This window comes from Acanthochromis polyacanthus, chromosome 9 (genome assembly GCF_021347895.1).
Source record: "Acanthochromis polyacanthus isolate Apoly-LR-REF ecotype Palm Island chromosome 9, KAUST_Apoly_ChrSc, whole genome shotgun sequence".
Taxonomy (NCBI): Eukaryota; Metazoa; Chordata; class Actinopteri; family Pomacentridae; genus Acanthochromis; species Acanthochromis polyacanthus.
The window spans coordinates 34,312,735-34,337,294 of record NC_067121.1 but is presented as its reverse complement, the minus strand read 5'-3'; the positions used below and the strand labels follow the sequence as shown (position 1 = coordinate 34,337,294).

The 24,560-nt window shown below is 41.1% G+C and overlaps 1 protein-coding gene across 3 annotated transcripts in view; it reads right to left on the bottom strand.

The window, feature by feature from the left end:
- Positions 1-24,560, bottom strand: part of LOC110953274 (uncharacterized) — a 182,534-nt gene that overhangs the window by 62,216 nt on the left and 95,758 nt on the right. For all 3 annotated transcript variants that reach the window (XM_051952948.1, XM_051952945.1, XM_051952947.1), the window contains exons 4-5: positions 21,441-21,560; positions 16,225-16,392 (exon numbers count right to left, since the gene is read on the bottom strand). In XM_051952948.1, coding sequence (XP_051808908.1) covers positions 16,225-16,392; positions 21,441-21,560 — 288 coding nt within the window. The remainder of the gene's footprint in view (positions 1-16,224; positions 16,393-21,440; positions 21,561-24,560) is intronic.

The following is a 24,560-nucleotide window of genomic DNA, read 5'->3' as shown; positions in this document are numbered from 1 at the left end:
TTCATTTGGAGGCTTTATATATATACATACATACATATATATGCACAGGCAGGCAGTTGAGGTAAGATGAGGAAGATGATGGATGATAACAGTCTACATCCTGGACAGGTCACTGGTACAATCCTGTTAACATTAGGATTTGAAAATAGGGGGAATTTTCGAATGTCCTGCCCATGTACCCCTGACATTTAAATAGTGGCATGCAGGGAATCTCAAAATGACCACGAGGCAACCACTTGCTTTAAAATATCAACAAAGATTGGGTTAAACAGGTTCCGATATGGTCTTGACCTCTCTGAGACCTGAAGCCAAATGCTGCCGAGGAGCCGCCTCTCTATCTGAACCGCGGAAAACATTTGTATTTACCACACGGTCACACCTGACATCATTTCTCCTTTAAAACAGAAGGCTTAATTACACCTATAATCTCCATCTGCATCCATCTTGCATCAGTCCACATTTATTCATTGTTAAATTTACAAAATCTAGAAATATCTACATGTTTGCACCTGTTGATTCATGCTTCTTATATGTATTTATTGAAACTACTCTTGGTTACATATGTTTATATACAACTGCACTTTTTGTGTAATTTATGCACGACTTTAAGCCTTTCTTTAGCTTGTAAGTTCAGCAAATGTGCAGTTTCCAGCAGTGCAACATCAGTTATACTACTATATATATATATATATATATATATATATATATATACCAAAGAAGCTATCTTTAAAAAAAAATAAAATAAAATCACACTGCTCTCAGTAAGACACTTGCACAAAATGTTTTCTCTGCTTGATGTTTAGATTTGCACATTTCTTACTGTACTTTTGAAACACTGTCTGATTGCTGCTAAATTTTGTTCCACACTGCAATGACAATGAAAGAATTCTCTTCTCTTCTATTCTATTCATAACACAACCTTGACTGAGACTATAGATAATCATTGAAATTACATGCACCCATGAAGAGCGCCATCACACTCTTATATTATCTGGACAGGTTCTCTACAGGTTGCTGCAAGAAAGCACGAGTTTCATTCCATACATGCACAGATGAACACACGTGACGTGGTTATCTTGTATGACCTGCAGCTTGTAAACACTGTTACTTGCTGGTGTTTATCCAACAGAAAAAAAAAAGTTGTATTTCACTCTCACGTTGGTCAATAACATCATCTCAGACTGCAGCCTTGGAAGTGGCTGCAAGGAAGACAGACAGACCAAAAGATTCTCTGCTTGGCTTGGCTACTGAGACAGAAAGATTAGAGAGAGATGCACTGCAAGCCTGCACATCAACTTAACCTCACAGTGATTTCAAACGTGGGGAGGAGAGGAGACACATTTTTGTGATTGCTGTTCCTGCAACGCATGCTTGTGGTGTTTTTTTTTTTCTTCCTCTTTTTGTAATCAGAGCAATAATTCACTGTCTCATTGAAGGTGTAGCAGTGCCTCGCATAATTTGTGGAACCCTACATGGACCATTAGTGCAGAGGTGGCATCCTGCAACCTGCACGACCTTTTCAGTATTTGCAAAAACACAGATTTAATAGAAAACATTTCAAGCCACTCCATAGTCATTGCTCTAACAACTAAAAAAATATCTCAGTTCATCAAAACTACACATTTAGTGTTTAGTCTTTCCTCAGTGAAAATATTCTATTGCTGCCCTAAAATGGCTTCAAGGTCACTCTACACCACTCCTCCTGCCTCCCCCTCCACCCACCTCCAACATTAACTGCAGCTCAAGCACACCAGCTCACCTACGACTGAAGTCACTCTACACTACACAATGTCAAGTTGTAATAGCCGGGTAATTCTGCCACACGTACAGTCAGAATCTGTGTTTTTAAGATTAACATTGATACAGTTTCAGTTTCTATTGATGCAGTTTCATGGTGGAAATGCTCCCCCACGGTGTTATATTTTGTTAAAGATGTGTCTTTTCACGTATACAACACATCGTATAAGCATGCTAACAAGCTGAAAAATACTTGGTTTTAATCAAAGGAGGCCTTTAAATGGGAGGAGAGCAGGATAAAGAAGCAAAATATGAGAGAATCCTTGGAAAAACAGAAGCTTTGACGGGTATTCTCCGGTACGTCACAGGATTAAAACAAATCGACAATCATTCACAATCCTATTTATCATGACTTTTGGTGCTTAAATGGTAGATCAAAGTATACACAATTTATAGCATTGATTTGAATTAACTGCATGACCTATCTTCATTGTTCTACAACGCCCGCATTACAGACAGACCTGACCTTTATTGTGCAAAACTGAGCACTCAGTGAGCCTCTTCCGTGTTTTAAATACGTTATTTCTGTTGTGCCACACAGGGATGAGAAATATATTGTAACAACATGAACATATTTACTGAATTAGTTATAAACAAAACCGTTATTTGATGAATGCCGCTTGTTTTTTTCATAACTTCAGACTGAGTAGCGGGGGAAATTAGGCACGTATTATCTGAAGAGTCGTACAAGCAAATGCAATTTTTTTTTTTTTTTTTCTGAAGCTGTTGTTTGTGACTTGTAATGTACCCATGCAGAGAGCTTTCTTTTGCGTTCGGCACAAGATCAGAAAAGTGAAGAACTATTTTACACGCTGGAATATCTTTGCGTTGCATTGTTATTAGCAGATATATTCCCCCTTCCGCTGAATGTGTACATTTTTCTGCCCTGATGCCATCTCCATGTAGAAGAGAAGAGAAGAGAAGAGAAGAGAAGAGAAGAGAAGAGAAGAGAAGAGAAGAGAAGAGAAGAGAAGAGAAGAGAAGAGAAGAGAAGATCAGTTGCTGTCACTCTTGTTTTTATTGCAATTATCATTTTACACATTAAATAGCTCCTGATAATGGTGTCAGGTGTGAAAACTATGAATATAAATTTACAGATTGTGAGGTGAATTAATGTGTAATTTGCATTAATACAGATAAATATATTTTAAACAATTTCGGTGTAACAGAATACTTTAGGAAGCTGGCCGTCCCCTCTCTGCTGTTTAGCGTGTTTTATGCAAAGCAGTTTACTCTGCATTCATGCACTGTAGCAAAATGAGCCTGGTGAGAATTGAACCCATAATTGCAAGTGCAGCAGTTACAACGTGCTAAACCACACGGGAGCCTTCGTACAGTTCTGCAAAAAAACACACACACAAAAAAAACAAAACAATGAGTGTGCAGGTGCACCGCTTTGGCAGTGTTAGCAGAGAGAAAAACACTACTTACAGACAAAAATATAGACAGACATTTTTATTTGAATCCTGGAGAGCTCGGTGTTTTTTTTTCCCTTTCAAGTTGGAGTAACAATGAATAGTTTGGAGCGGTGATAACAGCTCCTTCGTGCAACTATATGGGGTTATGTCCAGGACAGTCCTCCAGAATCTACCTTTGTTTTTTCCTTTCTTCCTCTTCTGCAGATCTCATCCAAAATCACTGTTCATCCACATCAAACAATCAGCACATTCTGTCTATCTCCAACTCATTTACACAGCTGGAAGCTAAAAATTCCCGCAAGGCCCCATGGGGTCCATCTTGGCATCATGTCTGTCTCCCTGCATCCCCCCCAAAGTTTATTCCGCCCGCTCTGCTTGCAGAATGATCATCCGTTTACCCAATATGGTGAGATATATTTATGAAAAGTTTGGCCTTGCCTGCCTTTATGTATAAGGGATGAGAGTGCAGATCTGAGGCGATTCATTTTGCGCCACGGTGACACAGTAGTTTACCCACCGCCGCTCTCCTGACAGAGACCGTGCAGTGGATAGAGCTCTTTAGCATATCTCGAGGGAGATGACGTGTTGGCCCATTTCCACCTGTGTTTTGAGGCAGCTCCGGGAGAAAAGGGTCAAGAGTGCATCGATGGCAGGAGGGGACAGCGCAGACCTTCAGGGAGCATGTTCAGCTGGCTGCTCAGGGATCCTCAGAGGGTTAGGTGGGGATTGTACATGTTCAGCCGAGTGGACATCAGTGTAGTTCCTCGGTAGCAGGGAATAAGGGATTTTAAAAGACTCTCAAAGAGTGCTCTTGCCTGTCCAACTTTTTTATTTTTTCCCCCAAGAATCCATTTTGATAGACTTGACTTTGAGGGAGGATTTGCACATGTATACCATGAGAGGCAGGCTAACTGAGAGAAAAAACAAACACCCAAACACACACTGATGTGAGACGGCCAGCAGTGGCCCGCCACACCCTGTTGAGGATGTGCCGCTCACAGTCCAGCGACTCCATTCATCAAGCTCGACACAAAGAAAGAGAGCACCAGAGAGGGGTGGAAGAGAGAAGAAGTAAACAGAGGCTGCAGGTGAAAGGTAACGTTGCAAGACAGAAGCAAAAGGATTGAGTGCTTGGGGACAAGAGCAGGTAAAGGTAGGTAAGCACAAAACAGACAGGAGGCGAGGACACGGCAATGGAAGGGAAGGAAAGGAGAGAAAGAGTTTAGACACTGCTGGGAAGGTTCCCATTAACATGGAAATCACTTCCTCTTCTCTGGCTCTCCATGGCTCACTGATGGCTCGGCAAAAGAGAATGGCTTTAGCTCCTATTATTCTGCGTGAAGGGGCACACTGCCAGGTCAGATGAAAAAGTAACGCAAAAAAATAAAAAATTGTCAAGACAGTCTCTTTGCGCCCTGTCTCCCTGAATTTCTTGTGTGTTCTCTGCAAGCAAAGGGCCCGGGCATTGCTGGAGAAAGTGTGATGGATTCACCTAATTTCCGCAGAAGCCTGAGCTGATACACAGGAAAAATGAAAAAGAAACAGGGGCTGAAATGGGCCCGTTCCTGGGGGTTAATGAAGTTTTAAATTTCCCCGTTTCCAGTGCGATGGCAGAGAAACTTGTGAGTATGGAAATTCTCTCAGTGTGGAGAATTTAAGTCCCTCTTGGGATTCCATAAGGCTGGATTGCCTGCATGTAGGTCTTTTGGAAACCTTGTGTTGTATGGGACGATTACTGTGTGATGAATCTCTGCTCACAAGCTCTTTTTGCCTGCACAGGATTGTGGGAGAAAAGCTCATCAGGGGAAGCTCCGCCCGCGGATTCCTCATAGAAGCTGCCAATTTGATGTGGTTCTAATGTCAGCATAAAGCCTCATTTGTTGTGCATGTACATGTGAGGAAGAACAAGAGAGGGAAAAGAACAAAAAGCCAGTAACCCACGAGGCTTACTGACCCCGGTAGTTTAACACTTCTGCAACTGCTGGACAGTAGATTCACACACATATACACGCACAATGCAGTTAGTGGGTTGGAGCGGCATTTATGCCCACGCAGGGTGAAAGCCTAGAGGAATCTATCCAAGCAGAGCTTTGCACTGTGCCACCATTGACTCCGGGGCACTGCAATGGCAGGCCTAATTGTGCGTTGTAATACGAAGGAACCATTTCAGGAAAGGCTTTTCATGCCTCAGCGCTATCTAACACCCCTGAGCTGGTTGTGTACACAGATTTTTGCATATGTACTGTACGTATTAGTGTGCAAGTGGGTGCATGTGAATTCTCAAAGGAGGTCTTGAGACATAATCAGCCACAGCTGTCAATAATAAATCACCCACCAGCCCTCAACTTGTCCCCGTTTACAGAAATATGCATGCATACATAAACAGGTACGGACTCATCTGTCTGCATCCTGACCTCTAAATCCAACAACCGAAAACCTCTCTTCATCCCATTTCCCTGCATCCTGTCAGCTCCGTGAGAGATGAAGTGATTTTTAGTTAGCCCGATTATCACTGTCGCCATAAAACCATTAGCTCCACTCCTCTCCGTTCCTTTCCCCTCATCTCCATCCCTCCATCCAGCCATCTCCCTCTCCTTCCTCCTTCACGCTTTGGTGAACTTGCCCTCAGGACTCGCTTTCATGCATTCTAAAGAGTGCCGGCTTCAACGTCTTTATCGTTCCAGTCCAAACAATGGGAGACGTCAGCGAGTGGGTGGCGATCATTGGACAGGACGACAGGATGTGGGCGGCCGCGTAGGACCGCATTGGCCTACGTGAGCATCCCTTAACTCCGATGAGCCCATTACTAGTGCACAAATGCACATTAGTCATGGCATTTAACTAAATTCATTATCAATGCCCTATTGAAGAGGACACAAGCTATTTTCAATATGCATTGAATTGCACTGCATGTGATTGGACTGCTAAAGAGGATATAACGGAGAATGATGGTTCGTGCCAGCAGTGGTGGCTCTCTGTTGTCATTGTTATACAGAAAACCACAAAAAAAGCTTCTCAACCTACCTCCCTCGTGTTCTACTAACATTATCTTAAGCATTAATATTGTATAAACCATTATTCATAATTTAGGAGCAGTAACTAAAGAAACTTCGGTGACCAATATTAACCTCAGGCATGGAATTTATTGCTTGGCAGGGAACACAGGAATGTTCATTAACAATAGCTACAGTAGTTTATGGGGGGACTGTGAAAGTGAATGGTTTGACAAGTGGGATTTCTCAGCACAGATACTTTCTGCCACACTGACTAAATATGATTGTGCGCTGAGGGTGTTTTAAAACAGGAACAGATGGGAGAGAGTGCGATGAGGGACACGAGGGTACCGGGTGTGTGAAGAGCACACACTGAGCGAGTGGGAGTCAGGAGTGTGCGAGTGTGTTTTTGGCAGGGAGGGGATGTATATATATATATATATATATATATGTGTGTGTGTGCTGGTGCCTGACAGGAGATGACAAAGTCTGTCACTTCTCTGCGTCCCCGTCTCCTCACCTTTGACTGGTCGTGCAGGTATGCAAGGATAAAAATACGAGAAAAAAAAGTACATTTCTACAAAAGCACAAGCCACAGGTAAAGAATACGGCACAAGGTTGCACCACAAGCACACTTTCAGCTTCACCCACTCATCCCTCTTTGTTGTCTGTACGCCTCTTTGCCTTTTCTCATTGTCACTAAAGGACATAATACCCTTTTCATTCCTCTCGACTCCCTCCATTTCATTCACTCCCCCGCTCCCTTTCTTGTACATTTGTCTCCTTGTCTCCTCGGCCTCTCCGTGGTTTCCTCTCCGAGCCATTTCTCACCCACTCCCTCTGCGCTTCTTCTTTTTTTTTTTTTTGTCTCACTCCTCTGACAACTTTATCGCACCTTTCTTAGTGACTCCATCTTTTTCTCTTTCAGGGAGGAAAAAAGAAACTTGAACACATAAAAATTGGCTTGCACACACACACTTCCTCATTCTCTCTTTCCCGTCTCCTCCCATTCACACTGTCTCTGTAGCAGCCTCGCTCTCCGGGGAAATGAATTAGTAATATTTATGATGAAGCCCTCTCCGAACTACTGCCTCTTTCGCTCCTCCTCTCTCTGTCTCATCTCCCTGGTGCATAAAATGACACTGATCTTATCGGCGCTACCTATGTAGTCATCTGTCAGGCCGTCTATCTTTCCATCCATCAAACAACTGGGAGAGTGATGGCTCCCTCAGCGTTTTTATGTGGCACTGCTGGCAAGCCAAGGTTGTTTGGAATCCACATAAAAACGGGAAGCAGCACCTGCGTCTCCGTCTGCGGACTTGTCACCGAGCAGAGTTGTAGCTATTCAAATGGCTCTTGCAGGCAGAGCAGAAAAAGCCAAAAGTTTTCACCAAGTTATGAGTCTCCGGACGCATCTGGGAATTTTCTGTGTGTGTGTGTGTGTGTGTGTGTGTGTGTGTGTGTGTGTGTGTGTGTGTGTGTGTGTGTGTGTGTGTGTGTGTGTATGCAGCACAAATTGTCACAAAGCATTGAATCAAGGTTTTGCCCTTTGACAGCCCACAGATTTATTTGAGCAGGTAGAGCCGGTGCACAGATCTGCATTGGACCCCATCGCACATCAAATGTTGACATTTCACCGAGATGAAGCAAAGAGTGACATTTCCTTGTCTGATATTTCAAATAAAAGAATGTGGTGGTGAGTCATTTTCCAGAAAGTTTTAGAGGATTTAGATTAAAGCTACAGTCTAGTGCACTGGAAGAAAGCGTGTTTTTAATTATTCACTGGGTGTGAGAATACAAGGTTACTCTATTAGTCTATAGCTCAGTAATCATATTTTCAGGTATTCATTTATTCATTAGCTTTAGTAATGCTGGTGTATAAAATATCTTTTATGGTATGACTTAATTACAGCAGCTAGGATAAATAATGACTACAGTGGAATCTCTTATCATCATCTTAGACTTTTAAATTGGTCGGCATGATGAGAAAACAAAGCGGAAAATGTAGTTAAGGCTTGTGAACAGTACAGGGACTTTACTGAATGTATTTCACAGATGGAACCTAAAGGAACCGTCCTATAAAGGAGAAGCGGTGACGCTTCTCTTTACGTAGCTGATTCTTGCCATAATATGGATCCTGCCAACCTGACTTCTGCACAGCACAACTGATCGCAACCCCATTAAGAAGGCAAGAAATGCCACAAATTAACCTTTTGATGCATAACATGGGTCAAAAGTGGCCTATATTAAATGGAAAATGGGTATCTCTTGACCCATGTTGTGCATCAAACGGTTAACCTCGGTGACTACCTTATAAGCTCATTGAGAGAAGGCCGAGGATTTGCAAAGCTGTCAAAAAGCAAAGGGTGGCCACTTTTGAGGAATCTAAAATACAAAACATATTTAGAGTTATTTCACAATTGTTTGTTTGCCACATAATTCCATATATCTTGCTTCATAGTTTTAATGTCTTCAGTATGTATCTACAATGTAAAAAGTAGCGAAACATGACGAAGAAAACATTGAATGAGAAGGCGTGTCCAAACCTTTGACTGGCAGGGTAGTTTGGATGAGCATTTCTTAAGAAACTTAAAAATGATTTAAAAAAATAAACTGAAGCTTCTGACAACAGTAGGACCGTGTAGCTTAAAAAACCTTGTCACACAATTATCTTAAGTGTGGGAGTATTTTAGAAAGAGATCCAACAATGCTGGAAATGGCTGATCACACCAGTGTAAATGTTGCACAAGACGTTAAAGTAAAGCATCCTGGAGGAAGTTGTTCAGACAACACAGTCCTGTTGACGTTCTTTTTTTAAACATAATACAAGCTGTTACTAACAAATTTAAAAGGACAGCCTGTTAGGATTGTCAAAACGTGTAACTTAGTTAATTAGTGGTATTCCTTGAAAAAGATTTCACTAAATGTTAATTCACCGCCTCTATGAGCTTCCATCGGCAGTTTTCTTTTTTCTGTTTACAATAATGCTCATAAGTAAGTGTTACAAAATGACTTAAACTCATTAGGAACAGCTGTTTCTATCTGTAAGTGTCTGTATCCAACACTCATGCAAAAATACACTTGCCCATAATCATCTAGATAGATAGATAGATAGATAGATAGATAGATAGATAGATAGATAGATAGATAGATAGATAGATAGATAGATAGATAGATAGATAGATAGATAGATAGATAGATAGATAGATAGATAGATAGATAGATAGACAGACAGATAGAGCTCTTTATTGTCCCGAAGGAAATTTGTTTTCACAAGCTGTCATGTCACACATCATAACATACATACAGGGACAAAATTCACAATATTCACAATATGACACACAAAAATAGCACACTGCATGTTATTCCAGTGATGAAGGCAATCAGTGTCATAACCATTTTAAGAATTAAGTCCAGTATTTATGTCAGTTTTTACGTGAAAATACTGACTCTCACATTCAGGGACAGACTTTGTTTGATGTATAATAATGAAAAACAATCGACGTGTCCTTTTAAATTTGAGGTCCAGTGTCTTTATGTCATGGAACAGCATGATCACGGTAATGCTATGACAACATAACACAGCAGTGACGTGCAAACAAGAAGATGATGATTAGATAATTGTTGAAACATTGATTAGATAGGAGTTTGATATACAGTATTTGCACTTCAAGTAAGGTTTCATTTTAGTTGAGTAACAGAGAAAATCACTGGACAAAAAAACAACAATAAAATAGTCATTAAGTGAAAGAAAGAAACATTGTAGATTATTAAATACAGAAAAAAATAGCTGTATAATACTGCTAGACTACTTTATCCTCAGAGCCATGCAGAGAGAAGGTTTGGACTAATTCTCAACAGTGCCAGTTACACCAAACAATGTGTCAGCTAATTTGAGTTTATTAAACTTTAGTTAACCTCACACAGTCAGTGTTAGTATTGAGAAAGCCGTACACAGCAATACTGGAAGCCAAGTAGTCGGCCCATTTTGAACAGGCACTGCTAGTTAAACAGAAATTAGATTTTCCTGAAAGCACACGCCTAAGTCTGACATTAGCGTGTGATTGCGATATGCCATTGTCTTCTAATACACTGCAACACTGGGAGTTTTCTCATGCAACAGGAAGAACTGGGTCGTGTTGATTTCTATGTTTTTAAATGTCAAAGCAAGTGTTTGCATATTCCTTTCCTTTTGTTTGTCTGTTTACTTTGTCCTCCATATATCATTTCATCAGGCGTCAGTGTCGAAATTGGTAAAACAATATTTGCATTCAGTTTTTGTACTGTATGTAGGAGGTGATAAAAAGTAAAGTGGAAAGAGGAGACACTGAGTAAAGCTGTTCACTGTGTTGGATGGTTTCGCTGATATGATATTTAATGGAAATAATGTGTGGGAGAATGGAACACTAAAAATAAGACCACAAACAGTTTCATTTTTTAAATAATGTCTCCATTTCCTCAGCATCTCAGCATTCCAGGCATGTTCGCCTCTTAAACAACTGACTTTCCTGAGTGGTTAGAATGTTGGGTTTTTTTTGGTTCTTTGTATTAAATTAAGTGGTCATCTTATTTTTAGGTACTCTTCCAGCAGATGCTCCGAGCCTCTATTTCAATTTATCCCAGAGAGAATTCGGAGGATACATAGTCATAAATTGTTAAACCACAGCTCTATCGTACGAAGCTTTATGGAGCTGCACGAGTCCCATCATGTTAATTTCCCTGTGGATTACCAGAGGTGCAGAAAGTCATCTACTCCTATCCTCAAGCTTTGCAACACGAAGTTTATAATTTGAGGTGTGATTTGAAACCTTGTTTACTGTCATGCAATTAGTCTTCCATGTATTCCACACTGCACTAACATAATTAACACTTTAATGAGGGAATGAGTTGATGTGAAATGAGATAGCGACAGAAATTTCCTTTTAGCGCAATTTTTACTTCTGCCTGCTTGGTTAATTGCACATTTTGGGGCAGAGGTTAAAAACGAAAGTTTATAAGCTCAAATTCTAACACACTGTCATGAAAAGCAAGCCCATCCCATTGTGTGAGTGCTTACACAGCAGGAAAACATGAGTGCGATGATATTTCTGGGATGAAGAAAGACTTCAGATAATCTCGAGGTATTTTCAGCATCTTACTATAAATGATTACTTTGTTGCCACTTTAAAATGTTCAAAAAGCACTTCTACCTTGAAAAAGTTCATTTGATGAAAATCAAATTAAAGCTTCTTTTCTGCCAAGAAATGCAAAACTAAAACATAAAAGAACAGGTTGCTGTCCAAATACATTTGGAGCACAGCATATGCCATTTGATAATAAGACCCAAAGGAAAGTGTGGTTAGAGCGTTACGTTTGCCAAAGAAGCATCTGAAAATATCCCAGATTTTCCACTTATTATTCAACCAGAAAACAACTACAATCTGTACGGTAGCCTACTTTCCTTTCGCTATACAGCCTCCTCCAGGCTTAAGAAATCCCTTGACAGCATTCAAAACTGTACACACAACAAACCCACTTAGTTCCTGAAATCATGCTTCAGACAGGGAGGAATTCTAGGGCGCCGTGAAAAGACGAGCTCACAAAGCGAGACCCATTTTTTCCCCTCCTTGTTAAGGCTATAATGTACAGCCGATACCTGGTTGGTACGCTCCAGTGTAATCCTCTCCTTCTGCTAAATGCCATAAGGAATAAGCAGTGTTGACCTTGGGAGACGCAGGGGCCGGATTTGAGGGTGTCTTTCTAAAAGCCTGGGTGTGTAATTGAGTAGAGCGGCGGGGTGGCTGGCTTTGATGGTGTTCGCGCAAGCACAAGGGAGCACGAGTGCGTGAGGGAACACAGGAGGAAGAAAAAGCCAAGCAGAGGCTCAGGGATACACACAGAAATACACAAACACAAACAAGGGAATACGTGGGCACAGTCGCTTACTCGCAAACTGCAGGTCAACATCAGTGCATTCGATACGGCACATGCATGCAGGGAGTCACGAGCAGGAACAGACGAGGCATCAGGGAGGTTTAGTAGCAATCGCTGGCATCATGAGGCTCTTCATCACCCAAACAGATCAGAGTGAGTCCAGTTTTCCTCTAAGAAGCCCTCCAGACCTCAGTGCATCCTGATTCCAAAATGCCATCTTTGATAGGGGTTCAACTCGACCAACAAACCCCCCACCCCAGGACATCATTAGTTCAATGTTGGCATTGAAAGCCGCTGCTCTATTGAACAAGAAACCCTTCACCGTTTGCCCGTCCAACTCCTGACAGCTCCTTTCTTGCATCCATCTGCCCTCTGCTACGCTATGTCAATGTTTACCTGCTCCTGCACCTGACGGATAGGAAACCGAGGAGCATTTATATAAGGGTTTTCCTACGTCACAGTTATATGAAGATCTGAAGAAACAACTTCCATAGCACCCACTTACTGTCAAAGTCATGTATGATGTTCAAAGAGTTACAACTTTAATAACTTGCCTAATTAATGGTATGAACAAGATATATGATGTGACAGAGTTAGTTATCTACTGTTAATCTGACCACTCTGTCATGTATAAATTACATTCCTGGACACTGTTGGGCCCATGAGCAAGGCCCTTAACCATTCCTGCTTCAGGGACGCTGTACCGCGGCTGACCCTGCGCTCTGACCCCCCCAGATGGGGGGATATGCGCAAATCAGAATCTCCCCTTGTGGGATTAATAAGGGATAATAATAATAAAAAAAGAAATAGTATGGATGATTGAAAGAAACATAATTGCCACAGGATCAGTTTTTCTCTGAGAAATATAACTGGCAAGTTGCAATACTGAGTGCATCAGTGCTAAGATCTCTGGCTGTGTATATTTTTCTGCCAAAAAATCCAATTATATAATACGATATCCACTGTTTTGACTGTAGCATTATTCAACTAATCTTTTGGAAGCTTTCAGCACTCAGAACGCTTAATTAACTTTCCGGAAATTCACCATGACTTGAAGCATAACGTGTTTTTTGATCAAAATCACAACCCTTTCTTTACTTCAACCAAAGCACTTTTGTTCCTTGAACCTAACCACTGACAAATGTTCGGATAGGAATCCAAGTCTCTGGTGTGTGTTTTGTCAGCCCACCATCCACCCCAACCACCTCCTGCGGACTGATGCGGTTCATAAATGTGGCTCTCCAGTCATTAAAAAAGCAAACACCGCCTCTGTATTCAGCCAGAGGTTATGTTGCACACAGATGTGATTGGGAAGGCAGCAGTCCTTTTTCACAGCCATTTTGACATGAAAGGTAGGTAAACACAGGTGTTACTAATGACATTAATAAAGGTTCTCCTCTATTTAGGTGCAGAACCTTAATTAACGTCATTAGTAACACCTGTGTTTACCTACCATTTCATGTCAAAATGGCTGCGTAATTGTGTAGCAATGTCATTTCCAGGGACACAGCTGTAATTTGGCCGACTAGACTGAAGTCTGATTAACACCACTTCTGAGTGGGTCAAAAAAACAAGAGCAGTGTCACTCTCAATTTGCCAGCAGTCTGAACTGTGTGTGTGGTATCTGCTCATTCTACAGTGTTTGGAAGAAAATCCACAGTGAAAGGAAAAGAAACAATGTCTGCGGCACGTGCACTGAAGCTAACAGTGGTGAGGTAAAAGAGAGCAGGTGAATTACTTTGATCTAAAATCAAAAGATGAAGCTATAGTTCGGCTCGCTGCTGATTATCACGGTCACCAGTGGCTCTGCAGCTGAGGCAGGTGGGGGGCATGAGGGGTACTTTAAAACACAATTTGTGTGAAAATGTGTGCTGCTTTTACTTTTGAATATCATTATCACATCGAAACATGATCAAGCAGTATTAAAATCCCACTAACATTTGCACCCCTCATTTTTTCCACTAAAAATTGAATATTTTTTATAAATTTTTCGGACTCAGTCTTCAAGATCTTAAAGGCGTATTATACACAACTTTGAACATAATTTTTTTTTTAAAAATGCAATAATAAAGCAGCAAACAACTGTCTGCCATGCAGAGATGTGGAGTAATGATTCTATAATTGTAATTCTACTCATGGTCCATCAGACTCCTGAACTCAAAACTCCTGTTTTCCTGAATACACAATGTCACTTTTAGTGGTTCAAATGCTACTTACGTGCAATTTCCTGACCATATTTATTCTATTTTATTGGTTTATATTTCATTTCATTTACCTCCCATGCTGTATATATCTGGCCTCTTTTGCATATGTTGTCATTTATAATATTGTCTTGTGTTATATGCACATTTGATTTTATTATTTAATGTTGATGTTTTATTTATTAATGCTCGTTATTAACGCACGGTCCAGCGGAAGCTATTTATATTTTCATCATTCCCCCATGTATGATGACAATAAAGCCATTCTATTCTATTCTATTCTATTCTATTCTATTCTATTCTATTCTAGAAGTAGCTCTTATGATACTGTGACGACGTCTAGAAGTCTGAAGTCCATGTAGAACCTTTAACAGGATTAATGCACACAGAAATTATCTTCTCAAAACTACAGTCTTGAGTTTAATCTACAAATAATGCTGTATTTTTAAAATGCAATCATATTACTGCTTGGGAAATCACAGTTTGATATTTCTTTAATTCCGTCAGCCTAATAACAATTATTACTTTTCCTAGAAAGAAGTGATCTATTTTTACGGCGCCCCTTGATGAAAAGGTAAGTTATCTGTCTTATCAGCCTTTCTAAAAATCCAAATCAAGTGCAGTTGTTCAAAAGCTATATTCCGACTTCCCCTATCTCCACTTTAATTGGGAGAAGGTCAGCAATTAAACTGGAGGGAAGCGAGCTTGCTTAGCTGAGAAATGGCAGAAAGGATGACATTAAGTAAAGGATGACAAGAGCAGTGGCCATCAAGGCCACTTGTTCCCTTGATCATTCACAGGAGGACTAACCGGCTTGTGCTTTTGAAGGTAATAAAGGACCCACCTACTAATTTATATTCTTTTTTTTTTTGGTAGTGTAGCAAAGAAAGGATTCATTAATATCGGCCTGTACGCAACAACAGAGATGGACAAATAAAGTGAAGTGAAAAGTGCTGCGTAGGGAGTTCTCCCACCAGCACAATCACCTCCCAACTAACAGAATGATTAACAGTTTAATGACTGATTTAATGATTAACAGCTCAATGTCCAGCTAGGATAATAATGTCTAATAATCCATCTCGATTATGGATTCTTTGGGGTGACCAGCAGCCATTATGAAAAATGATGGCTTGGGTGTGCATTTTGTTTATAGTAATGTAAAAGTAGACGACACAACAAGAGTCATTTAACTCAATTCATCAGCAGTATAAGTCAAAGCTACACGTGAGGCAGAACCTCTCCATTTGTCTTTTGCACGAGAATAACTCCATGATTACAAACAGTGGAGTTAATTTAAATGTCAATCGGGTCCGCTTACATCGAAGTCCTGTCAGATTAGGTGATATAATGTGACAGTACAGCTGCAGTTGGAAATAGGAGCTGATCTATCACTGCAGAGGCGAGTTAAATCCATGACTGAATGTTTGATGAGGTACTTTGCAGCCCTGCGGGAGTCTCCTCTGCCTGACTGCTGCTGTGAAAATCCTGACAGGACCTGCAGGTCAGAAAGGTCTGAGAACTCTTTTGCCTTCTGGTGCAAAAACACGGACAGCGTTCATGCAGTGTTTGTTGCCTCTCAAGCTTTTCTACATAATGAATAATACAAAGTTAACACAAGCAATTTCTGCTACTTTGCGGTGACTGACAGCTCGCTTGATACCGCATTGTTCTAACGAGGTGATGCCCCGGCAATCTGCTGCTCCGAACTGTAATGAACGAACATTGTGTGTTTGTGTGCATGTTTGCCTGGTGGTGGAATGAAGCACATATAATTATTGCACACGTGTGCATACAGAGAGCACAGCATGCTTAACATACAGTCATTTCCTGTTATTATCTTGTGCTGCAGCTCTGCTCCTGGTAGCAATTCTGCCCCTGTGGGTGGTTGTTTGAGCTACTCACTCTGAGTGAAGCGAGGAGGGTTGTCATTGACATCGGTGAGCCTGACAGTGACGGTGGTGGTCCCAGATAGTCCTCCCAGGTGGCCCCCCATGTCTTTGGCCTGCAGCACCACCAGGTACTGGTCCTGGGTTTCTCTGTCCATGTCAGGCACAGCTGTACGTAGAATACCTGCAAAGAAAACGCACACACACACACACACACACACGGTAGCATCAGGGTGGCTGCGACGCATTTAAAGGAAGTTTTTATTCCTGTGGAAAAACAGCACAAAATGACCGTAATACATCTGTGTGAAGCTAAAATGGTTTTCTGATCAATATTTATGACTCTATGATTAGTCGGCTCCAAACCCTCTGGCTTCCAAAATGTGCTTTCTGGCCTGCGCTCGGCTCTGAAACAAAGGCAAAGTTGGAACTCGTCCAGCCATATTCACATATTTAACGACAGAAAATCTTGTTAAACATACGAGAGCGTTATCTCACCTTCTGTATTATGTGTTAATCACTTTACCAGACATTAGCAGGTATCACTTTCTAATAGTCGCACTTAATGGGTTTACAAGCTGCGGCTAATGACCATATTGCTAGTTAACAATCACTTATTGAGATTTTGTGGATCAGCAACATGACATTTGTAATAATATTGACGCCTGACTGGATGAATCATTGCAACGTAAAATGTCTTTGCTAATGGCTGAGGAGGGGGCAACTGGAATAACTGCTGTTCTACAGTAAAACAGCAAAGACAGCTGACTTGAACTAAATATCTTATGAAGTGTTGGATTGGGAATCATAATAGACACTCTGACCTTATATTAATGACTTATTAACATTTATAGCAGCACATCTGACTGCCCATTATGAACTGAGAACGTCCTGACCCTTTATTAAGGACTTCATCAAGACTGCAGTTACACGTGTTAGTAAGTCATTAATAAAAGGTCGGGGGTTTCTTGATTTTTCAGTAAGCCATTTCGCCTGCAGCTATAAATGTTAATAAGTTGTTATTTAATGGGCTTAGGTCCTGATGGTCTGCAGCTCTTTCTTAGAAACTTTACTAATTGGTCAGTCAATTAGAGAAACTTAAAACTTGTAAGACTTAATATTAAGCGATTCTGAATATTTAAACTCCTGCCTCTGGTGTTACTTCAGTTCAAATTTTTAAATTTGTGACGTTTATTTTACATAATATGTCCTCCTGTTAATCAGCCTTTGTTTACATTGGGTCCTTCGCTTATAACATAATGGTTTGTCAATTGTTGATTGACTAAATAAATGATAATAGACCAGTAGATCTGTTGGGACTTAAAGCAACCAGTTTCAGTTTTTTTTTCATAATTATCAGTGCATTTAGCTGCTAAATTTGCCTAATTTATCCAAATATTTGCCCACGCATAAACACTGAAAATCCACTGATCAGCTTATTTTTACACTGTAAAATAAAAAAAAGTAGTGCTGATTTATAGTGATTTATTAAAACAATTTATTTATCAGTTTTTTTCCTGAGGCGAAATGACATTGAATTTTGAATATGTCTGTTTTTCTTCACATTTTTACAAAATTGCTTTGGTCCAAATTATTCAGAGAAAATTCAGCTTCTATGCAATTCCAAATAATCCTGCTCATTTCCACCATATTATAGAGTGCTAACACTAATATAAATGGAAAAAGCTGACACAGTAGTCCTCTAGTCATTTACTGGTCAACTGCAGGTCAAGGCCTCAGCCTTATTGAGCTTAGTGAGCTTAGAGAGCTTGTTACTAGGATCCATCAGCGAAATAGAGCTGCTGCTCATAAGATGTCGTAAGGCTATAAAAGCACATCCACAGATTTCCACATTTCAGTGGCCACAGTGTGAACCATAATCAAAAAGCACACAGAGCTCCACACTGTAAAAACCTGAAAGGTCGCGGTAGGAAGCCCAAAGCGACTGTTGTATTTGGTAAAAGATAGAAACATGTTCTACCCAAAGAACATGATCTCAATGGTTAAGCTTTGGGGTTGATTTTTTAGCCAGTGGTCGAGGAAACTTTGTCAACAGCATCATTACAAAAGATCAGGCAGTGTGCTGGAAAATTTAGACTGAGTTAGCAGTCTGTCTTCCAACAAGACATGATCTGAAATGATTTTCCATCACAACTGGCAAAGAAATAGTTTTTAAAAGTAGTATCAATATGTTGGAGTGGACTAGACAAAGAAGTCTTCAAACCTCAAGGACCTCGAGATGTCTCAAAGTAGAAGTGGAACAAAATGTCAGCGGAGACATGAAGAAAGCTTGTTAGCATTATAACAAATGTTTGATTCATGCAGTGGCAAAGCAATGTGTTGACACTGTTTATGAATAATTTTGGACATGACAAGATTTAGTGAAAGTGTTACATTACATCTCGATCATGTTAATCATTCTGTTGCTTATTGTCTTTTGTTACATCATTATGCAATTTCCAGCAAGAATAAACTTACTGGCCAATTTAAAAACCAAACTAAACCAAAATTTGGCACAAATATGAGTAATCTGGGGCTTTACTTTATCTTGCACATGATTCTTTGGAACGAAATTTCCCAGTTTTATATTCTATACCCATTACTAAAGCCAGTAGATCCAACCATAGGCGTCAGTTTAGGGGGGGACGGTGGGGATGTGTCCCCCCACTTTTTGTCAGGGGTCATTTTGTCTTCAGCACATTCAAATTCTTCACATGTAAGCCGTTGTAAACCCAGTTATTTTCAGTAGTATAGAAAATTCCGACGCTCCTGAACGCACCATCCGCACTCGGCCGAGAGTTGCACAGACATGCAGCACACCTTCGTGAGGTTAAAAAAAACGTGCAGACGCTAAATTTGCACCCGTGCCAAGTCGAAGCTCCGACCAGAGGCGTACAGGGGCAAAATTTCGGCCCGGGAGAATTAGTACTATAACGGCCCACAGACCCCTCTACCCGCGTGTGCCGGTAGCTCAACAGGTTGAGTCTCCGCCTTTGGTGCGGTGGTTGTGAGTTTGAGCCCAGTTTGTGGCATTTTGCCGCCGTTCTTCGACATTTTCTCAAAGTGCTGTGGTCTCCATCCCCCCCACTTTTAAAAACAAACTGACGCCCTTGGATCCAACTATTTAATTCAGTATAAAGCAGAATGTGAAGTTTTCTGATCCTCAAGAAGCGGACAGTAATTTTTTTCTGTACTTGTTCTGTGTGAGTTCTGGCATAAACTTGTCAGTGTTGTTAGCTGCAGTTTGGTCATTATCAAAGTTCGAAAAAAAGTTCTGAAGCTACTTCTGTGAAAAAAGAAACCCAGAACTTGTGTTCAATAATTAAAGTGTCTTGACTCTAATTGATGGATAAAGTTGTTTTCAGACCTCTCTGGCATTTCGGAAGCCCTTTCCAAACCTACTGGACAATATCGAAGCGCACTGTCATCAGGCTGCAGACATGTCTGCTTTTCCTGACAATTTGACAGCTTTTCTGACATTTAGGAGACACTCACTTTCCATTTGACAGCGCCAATATATAACTTAATGTCCCGTTGAAGGCACACGGAAAGACACACACAGACACACAAATACATAAACACAGATATGCGAAGAGGCTCATATGGAAATGATAAATCACCACTCGGCGACAGCTCGGCATGCTGACGGAGCGTAAAATCTCGATCTGTGTCTCACACTCTTTAACGGCACACCAAGACACATCGCTTACACGTGTTCAACATCGATCACCTCCTCGGTGAAAATGGCCTCATTCTGCTACATGTGATTGGATGTCGCACATCAAGCGCTGGCTGTTTACGCCCAACATCAGCCAAAACACCGGCCTGGATGACTTGGCAGCTCAAGGTGAATCACATTCAACACTGGCTGTTTTGAATGCTAACGACCAAGCAGAAATATGTGGAGGTTTCTGAGCGGAATTCATAAGCAAACAAACTGAATATATGAGCAAACGTGCTCGCCTCTGAGTGCACATTTTGAATAAGACCTTTAGTGATGGAGCCAACGAGAAACGGGGTGATTGAAAAAGGGAGATAGAGAGCGGAGAGATGAAGAAGGGAGAAGGGAGCGGACATGTTCCGAATACTAAAGCTGGTCTAATAGCGCAGTGTCACGGCTAATTCACAGTGTGGAATTAAGCTTACGTTCCCCCAATTAGCATTTCAAAAAGCGCTGGGGCTGTCTTTCGGTTTTTACTGAGGTCCTCACATGTCAAGGCAATCAATTACGAAACGCTGACATTCATTGAGCGAAACACAAGTATCTGCCACCTGTGACCCACGTGCGGAGAAGGAACGCGCACGTGCAGGTTCATACCTTCACATGCAAACATAAAAAACAACAACAACTTCAAGGAGCCTCATCTTCAATCAGAAACAGCATCAGACAGTTAGAAACGCGAAGTCAAGTGAGCTGTGGTTCCCCCTCTGAGGTACGGTGCTGGAAAAACTCAAAAATAAAAAAAAACTTCGTGCCCCGAGGTGACATGCGTGACACAGAGACACAGTGAGAAGACACACACACACACAGCAGACAGGTTCTTTGTAATCTGTCCTGCATAAAAGTTCACAAACCTTTGCTGACGTCTGTCTTTAAACACGTCGCTTTGCCTTCGCTTTATCTGGAGATGATAACATCACTGCAGAGTTTTTTGTTGGGCTGCACACATGCACACACACCCCTTCCAGCATGAATACATTTTCTGCCATCTCATACTGGAGTGAACCGGAAGGGTGAGCAAGGGGGTGAGGAGGTATATGCTTGAGAGGTTATATGTGTGTGTGTGTGTGTGTGTGTGTGTGTGTGTGTGTGTGTGTGTGTGTGTGTGTGTGTGTGTGTGTGTGTGTTTGAGCAGAGGTGGGAAAAGGGAAGTGGGAAAGACGGATGACTAAATGTGACAGGAGAACGCTGGATGTACAGAGGGGGGAAAAGAGTTGGTTTCAAAGCCTCTGTGTGTGTGTGTGTGCATTGTTAAACTCCACCTGCATACACACCTGCGCAAACATGTGTGTCCCTTTGGCCTTTGTCTATCCACACACAAGCGCGCGTTCACGAGTCAAGACTGAATTCGCTTGTTTGCTCTCCAACATCTTGAGTATATTTGCTTTTGTGCAGCGTGTGGGTGCAGAATTTGCTTTCCGACATCTGTGCATCTTCTTACATTTCCCCGCCCGTGTGTGTTGTGATGGAAACACGCACACACACTCGCGCCGATGTATAAACACACTCACCTGTCTGGGGATCCACAGAGAAGTACTGCTGGCCCTGTACCAGTGTGTACACTAGCTTGGCGCTGTTCCCATATGTCGGGTCATCAGCATCTGTTGCTGTCACCTGGATTATAGACGTGCCTGCAGGGAGGACGAACAAGGAGGAGAGGAAGGAGAAAAGGGAAATAAAGAGGAGGGTAATGAGATAGTAGAAGAAAAGAAGTGAAGGAGGAAGGGGAAGGGAGGGACAAAAAAAGACAGGAACATGAGCAAAATAGTGGGATAAAAAGGCAAAGACAAAGTAAGGCAGAGCCAGAGCTAAGTGGACAGCAGTACTTTAAGAGCATAAGAAAGCTTTCTATCAAGACAACCTCCACTCTTCACTCCCACTCCTTCTTTTTCAATCTCTTTCCAACGGCAGTGTGACAAATACTTTATTCGCTCCTCACACACACTCTCACCCTCATCTTCCTTCTCTCTCTCTCTCCCCCTCCCTCGATTCTTTCTGTCTCACTTCATTTCTCTTCATCTCCGTCTCCAATTCCCTTTTTCTCCCTCTCTCAATCGGACTGTCTGTCTCTTCGACGGGCCTCCCTCTCGTTTGCAGCTCACCGAGTGTCGATTTCGGCACGAAATATTTTATTTTTCTGGGAGATCGCCGGCAAAAATAGTAATATTTGAACAACCGTAAACACACATCTTACGAATAGAGAGGTATGCATTTATGCAGAAGTGCAACAGGGATGACTATTCCCAGTGGGATTCCAGTCAGACAAGACGGGAGGGAGAAGGGGATTGGTGGGAGCAGCTGGTACTTTATTTCTAATCAAAGGCCCTGACAGGATCACTGTGGGAAAAATAAATGGGCTGTACGTACGTAACTGTGTGCGTGTGTGTGTGTGTGTGTGTGTGTGTGTGTGTGTGTGTGTGTGTGTGTGTGTGTGTGTGTGTGTGTGTGTGTGTGTGTGTGTGTGTGTGAGAGAGAGAGAGAGAGAGAGAGAGAGAGTGTGCGTGCGAAGGGAAAGTGGGGCATGAGATCAGTTGATCCATTAAGGTAGTTAAGAATCAGAGAGGTTATTGACAGATGGCAGATGTAAAGTGTGAAAAGATTGAACCACAGAGAGCTCAAGACCAAAGAGATGTATGTGTGTGTGTGTGTGTGTGTGTGTGTGTGTGTGTGTGTGTGTGTGTGTGTGTGTGTGTGTGTGTGTGTGTGTGTGTGTGTGTGTGTGTGTGTGTGTGTGTGTAGGTGTGTGTGTGTGTGTGTCTGCGTGTGTGTGTAGGTGTGTGTGTGTGTGTCAGGAAGCGAAAGCGAGAGAGGACTAAGTGCATTTTCAGTCAGTTGTGTTATCGCACTGGAATGGATTAAAGGATAACTCTAGTTTATTACGGCTTAGATCTTTTTTTATTGTATACAGTGAAAAAAGAAACATTTTGTGTCACCAGCCAAAATGAATGGCAGCAATTGGTAATGTGAAGTTTACTAAAGTTTATCCAAATTAAATGAACAAGTAACATTAAAGCTACGGGTTTAAGTTAGATTTACTTAAATCAGCTGATTTCTCTCCAATGAGCATTGCTGAAATTTCATTTTAAGGAAAATCAATCTGAAGTTTCCCAACTTAAGTATTCGCTTTACCCCAACATAAAATATAAAAACATGTTTTTGTCACTTCAAGACTCAATAGATGATAAAATTAGACGAACAGGATGTATGAATCAAATTTAAAAGCAAACAATGATAAGACTGGGAGCCCTAATGTGTCAACTGAAGTTATGAATACATTAAATAATCCTGTGGAAAGCGGCAACTCAACTGAAGTCCATGGAGCTCATATAAGGTATAAGACCATGCCCTCTGTTCATCTGCACTCGTGAGTTAAAACCTAGGGTACACTGAGTTAAGCAGAAACAATGCCAACCTAGCAGAAATTAAAAAGAAAAGGTGGTCTAACTTTTGATACGATCATGTACATCCTAATTTGGTCAGACGATGGGTTGTGGCCTTCCAAAATGGAAGAGAAGTGTTTAGGTATATAAGATGATGTAACGCGTTGTGTAGTCAGTTGAAATCTTGAGATTTTGCTCATGTTTGTTCTTACAACCTCTGGATAGAGGTTAAAGACTGCTTGAAGACTCTTTCTTGAGAACTTTCTTGGAAGACTTTTGATCCAGAATTGATTTTTGACTATATGTTTGACAAAGCTGCCTGATCATCACTGGCCCTTAGCAGACAGACTGAGTCACACCATACTTTCCTTCATTGCTTTACACTGTTGTCCTGCTGTAAGAAAACGGTGGTCGAGTTGAAGTAAAAATCTAAAGAAACGCGGATATCAGACGCACAATGCTAAAGGAGTAGTAAACCTAAATGTTACACTTTCACAGAAATTAGAATACCAGTTTAAAGGAACAAAATGTCATTTAAAGTTAACAGAATCCACAAACGTAAAGTGCAATAAACAAAGCAGAAGCATAAAAAAGTATTTTACTTCAACTGCAGCTGAGATACACTTTTATACAGTAGCTTCATTCATCCAGGTGGTTAGTAACTAAGTACATTGAACTAAATATTGCACTCAGTCATTCCCGTGCTGTAATCTTCTACTTTCTACTTCCACTCGACTAAAGTCAGGAGGGATACATTTTGCTTTTTACCCCAACGCATCCATTTCACATCTAAAGATTTTACCAATAAGGTACAATAATCTGCCAAATATTAAATCAGTGCTTAGTGCACTGAGGCCCAAAACAGCATTAAAAAATACAAGATTTCTCCTGTTGTTGGGTTTCTTTGTGAGATTTCAAATGCTACGAGTTATTAGATATTCTCTCGCTAGCCTTCGCAAATGTTTCCAAGAACTCGTTTTGCCCTCATTTACAAGTTTAGAATTTCAATGCTTTGTTCTACATTGTTCACAAAAGACATTTTGGTATTCATGCTGTGCATTGCTTCAGCAGACATGTGCTCATGTCCAAGTGCAGTCCAAGGCTAAACATGCTTCGAGGGAAATAGTACACATGCTCAAGAGTAATATATACATGAATAAGTCTCTCTATTTAAATGTATTTATATAGCACCGAATCACAACATACGTCATCTCAAAGCACGATCAATGCAAATATGTAGATACGACCTAC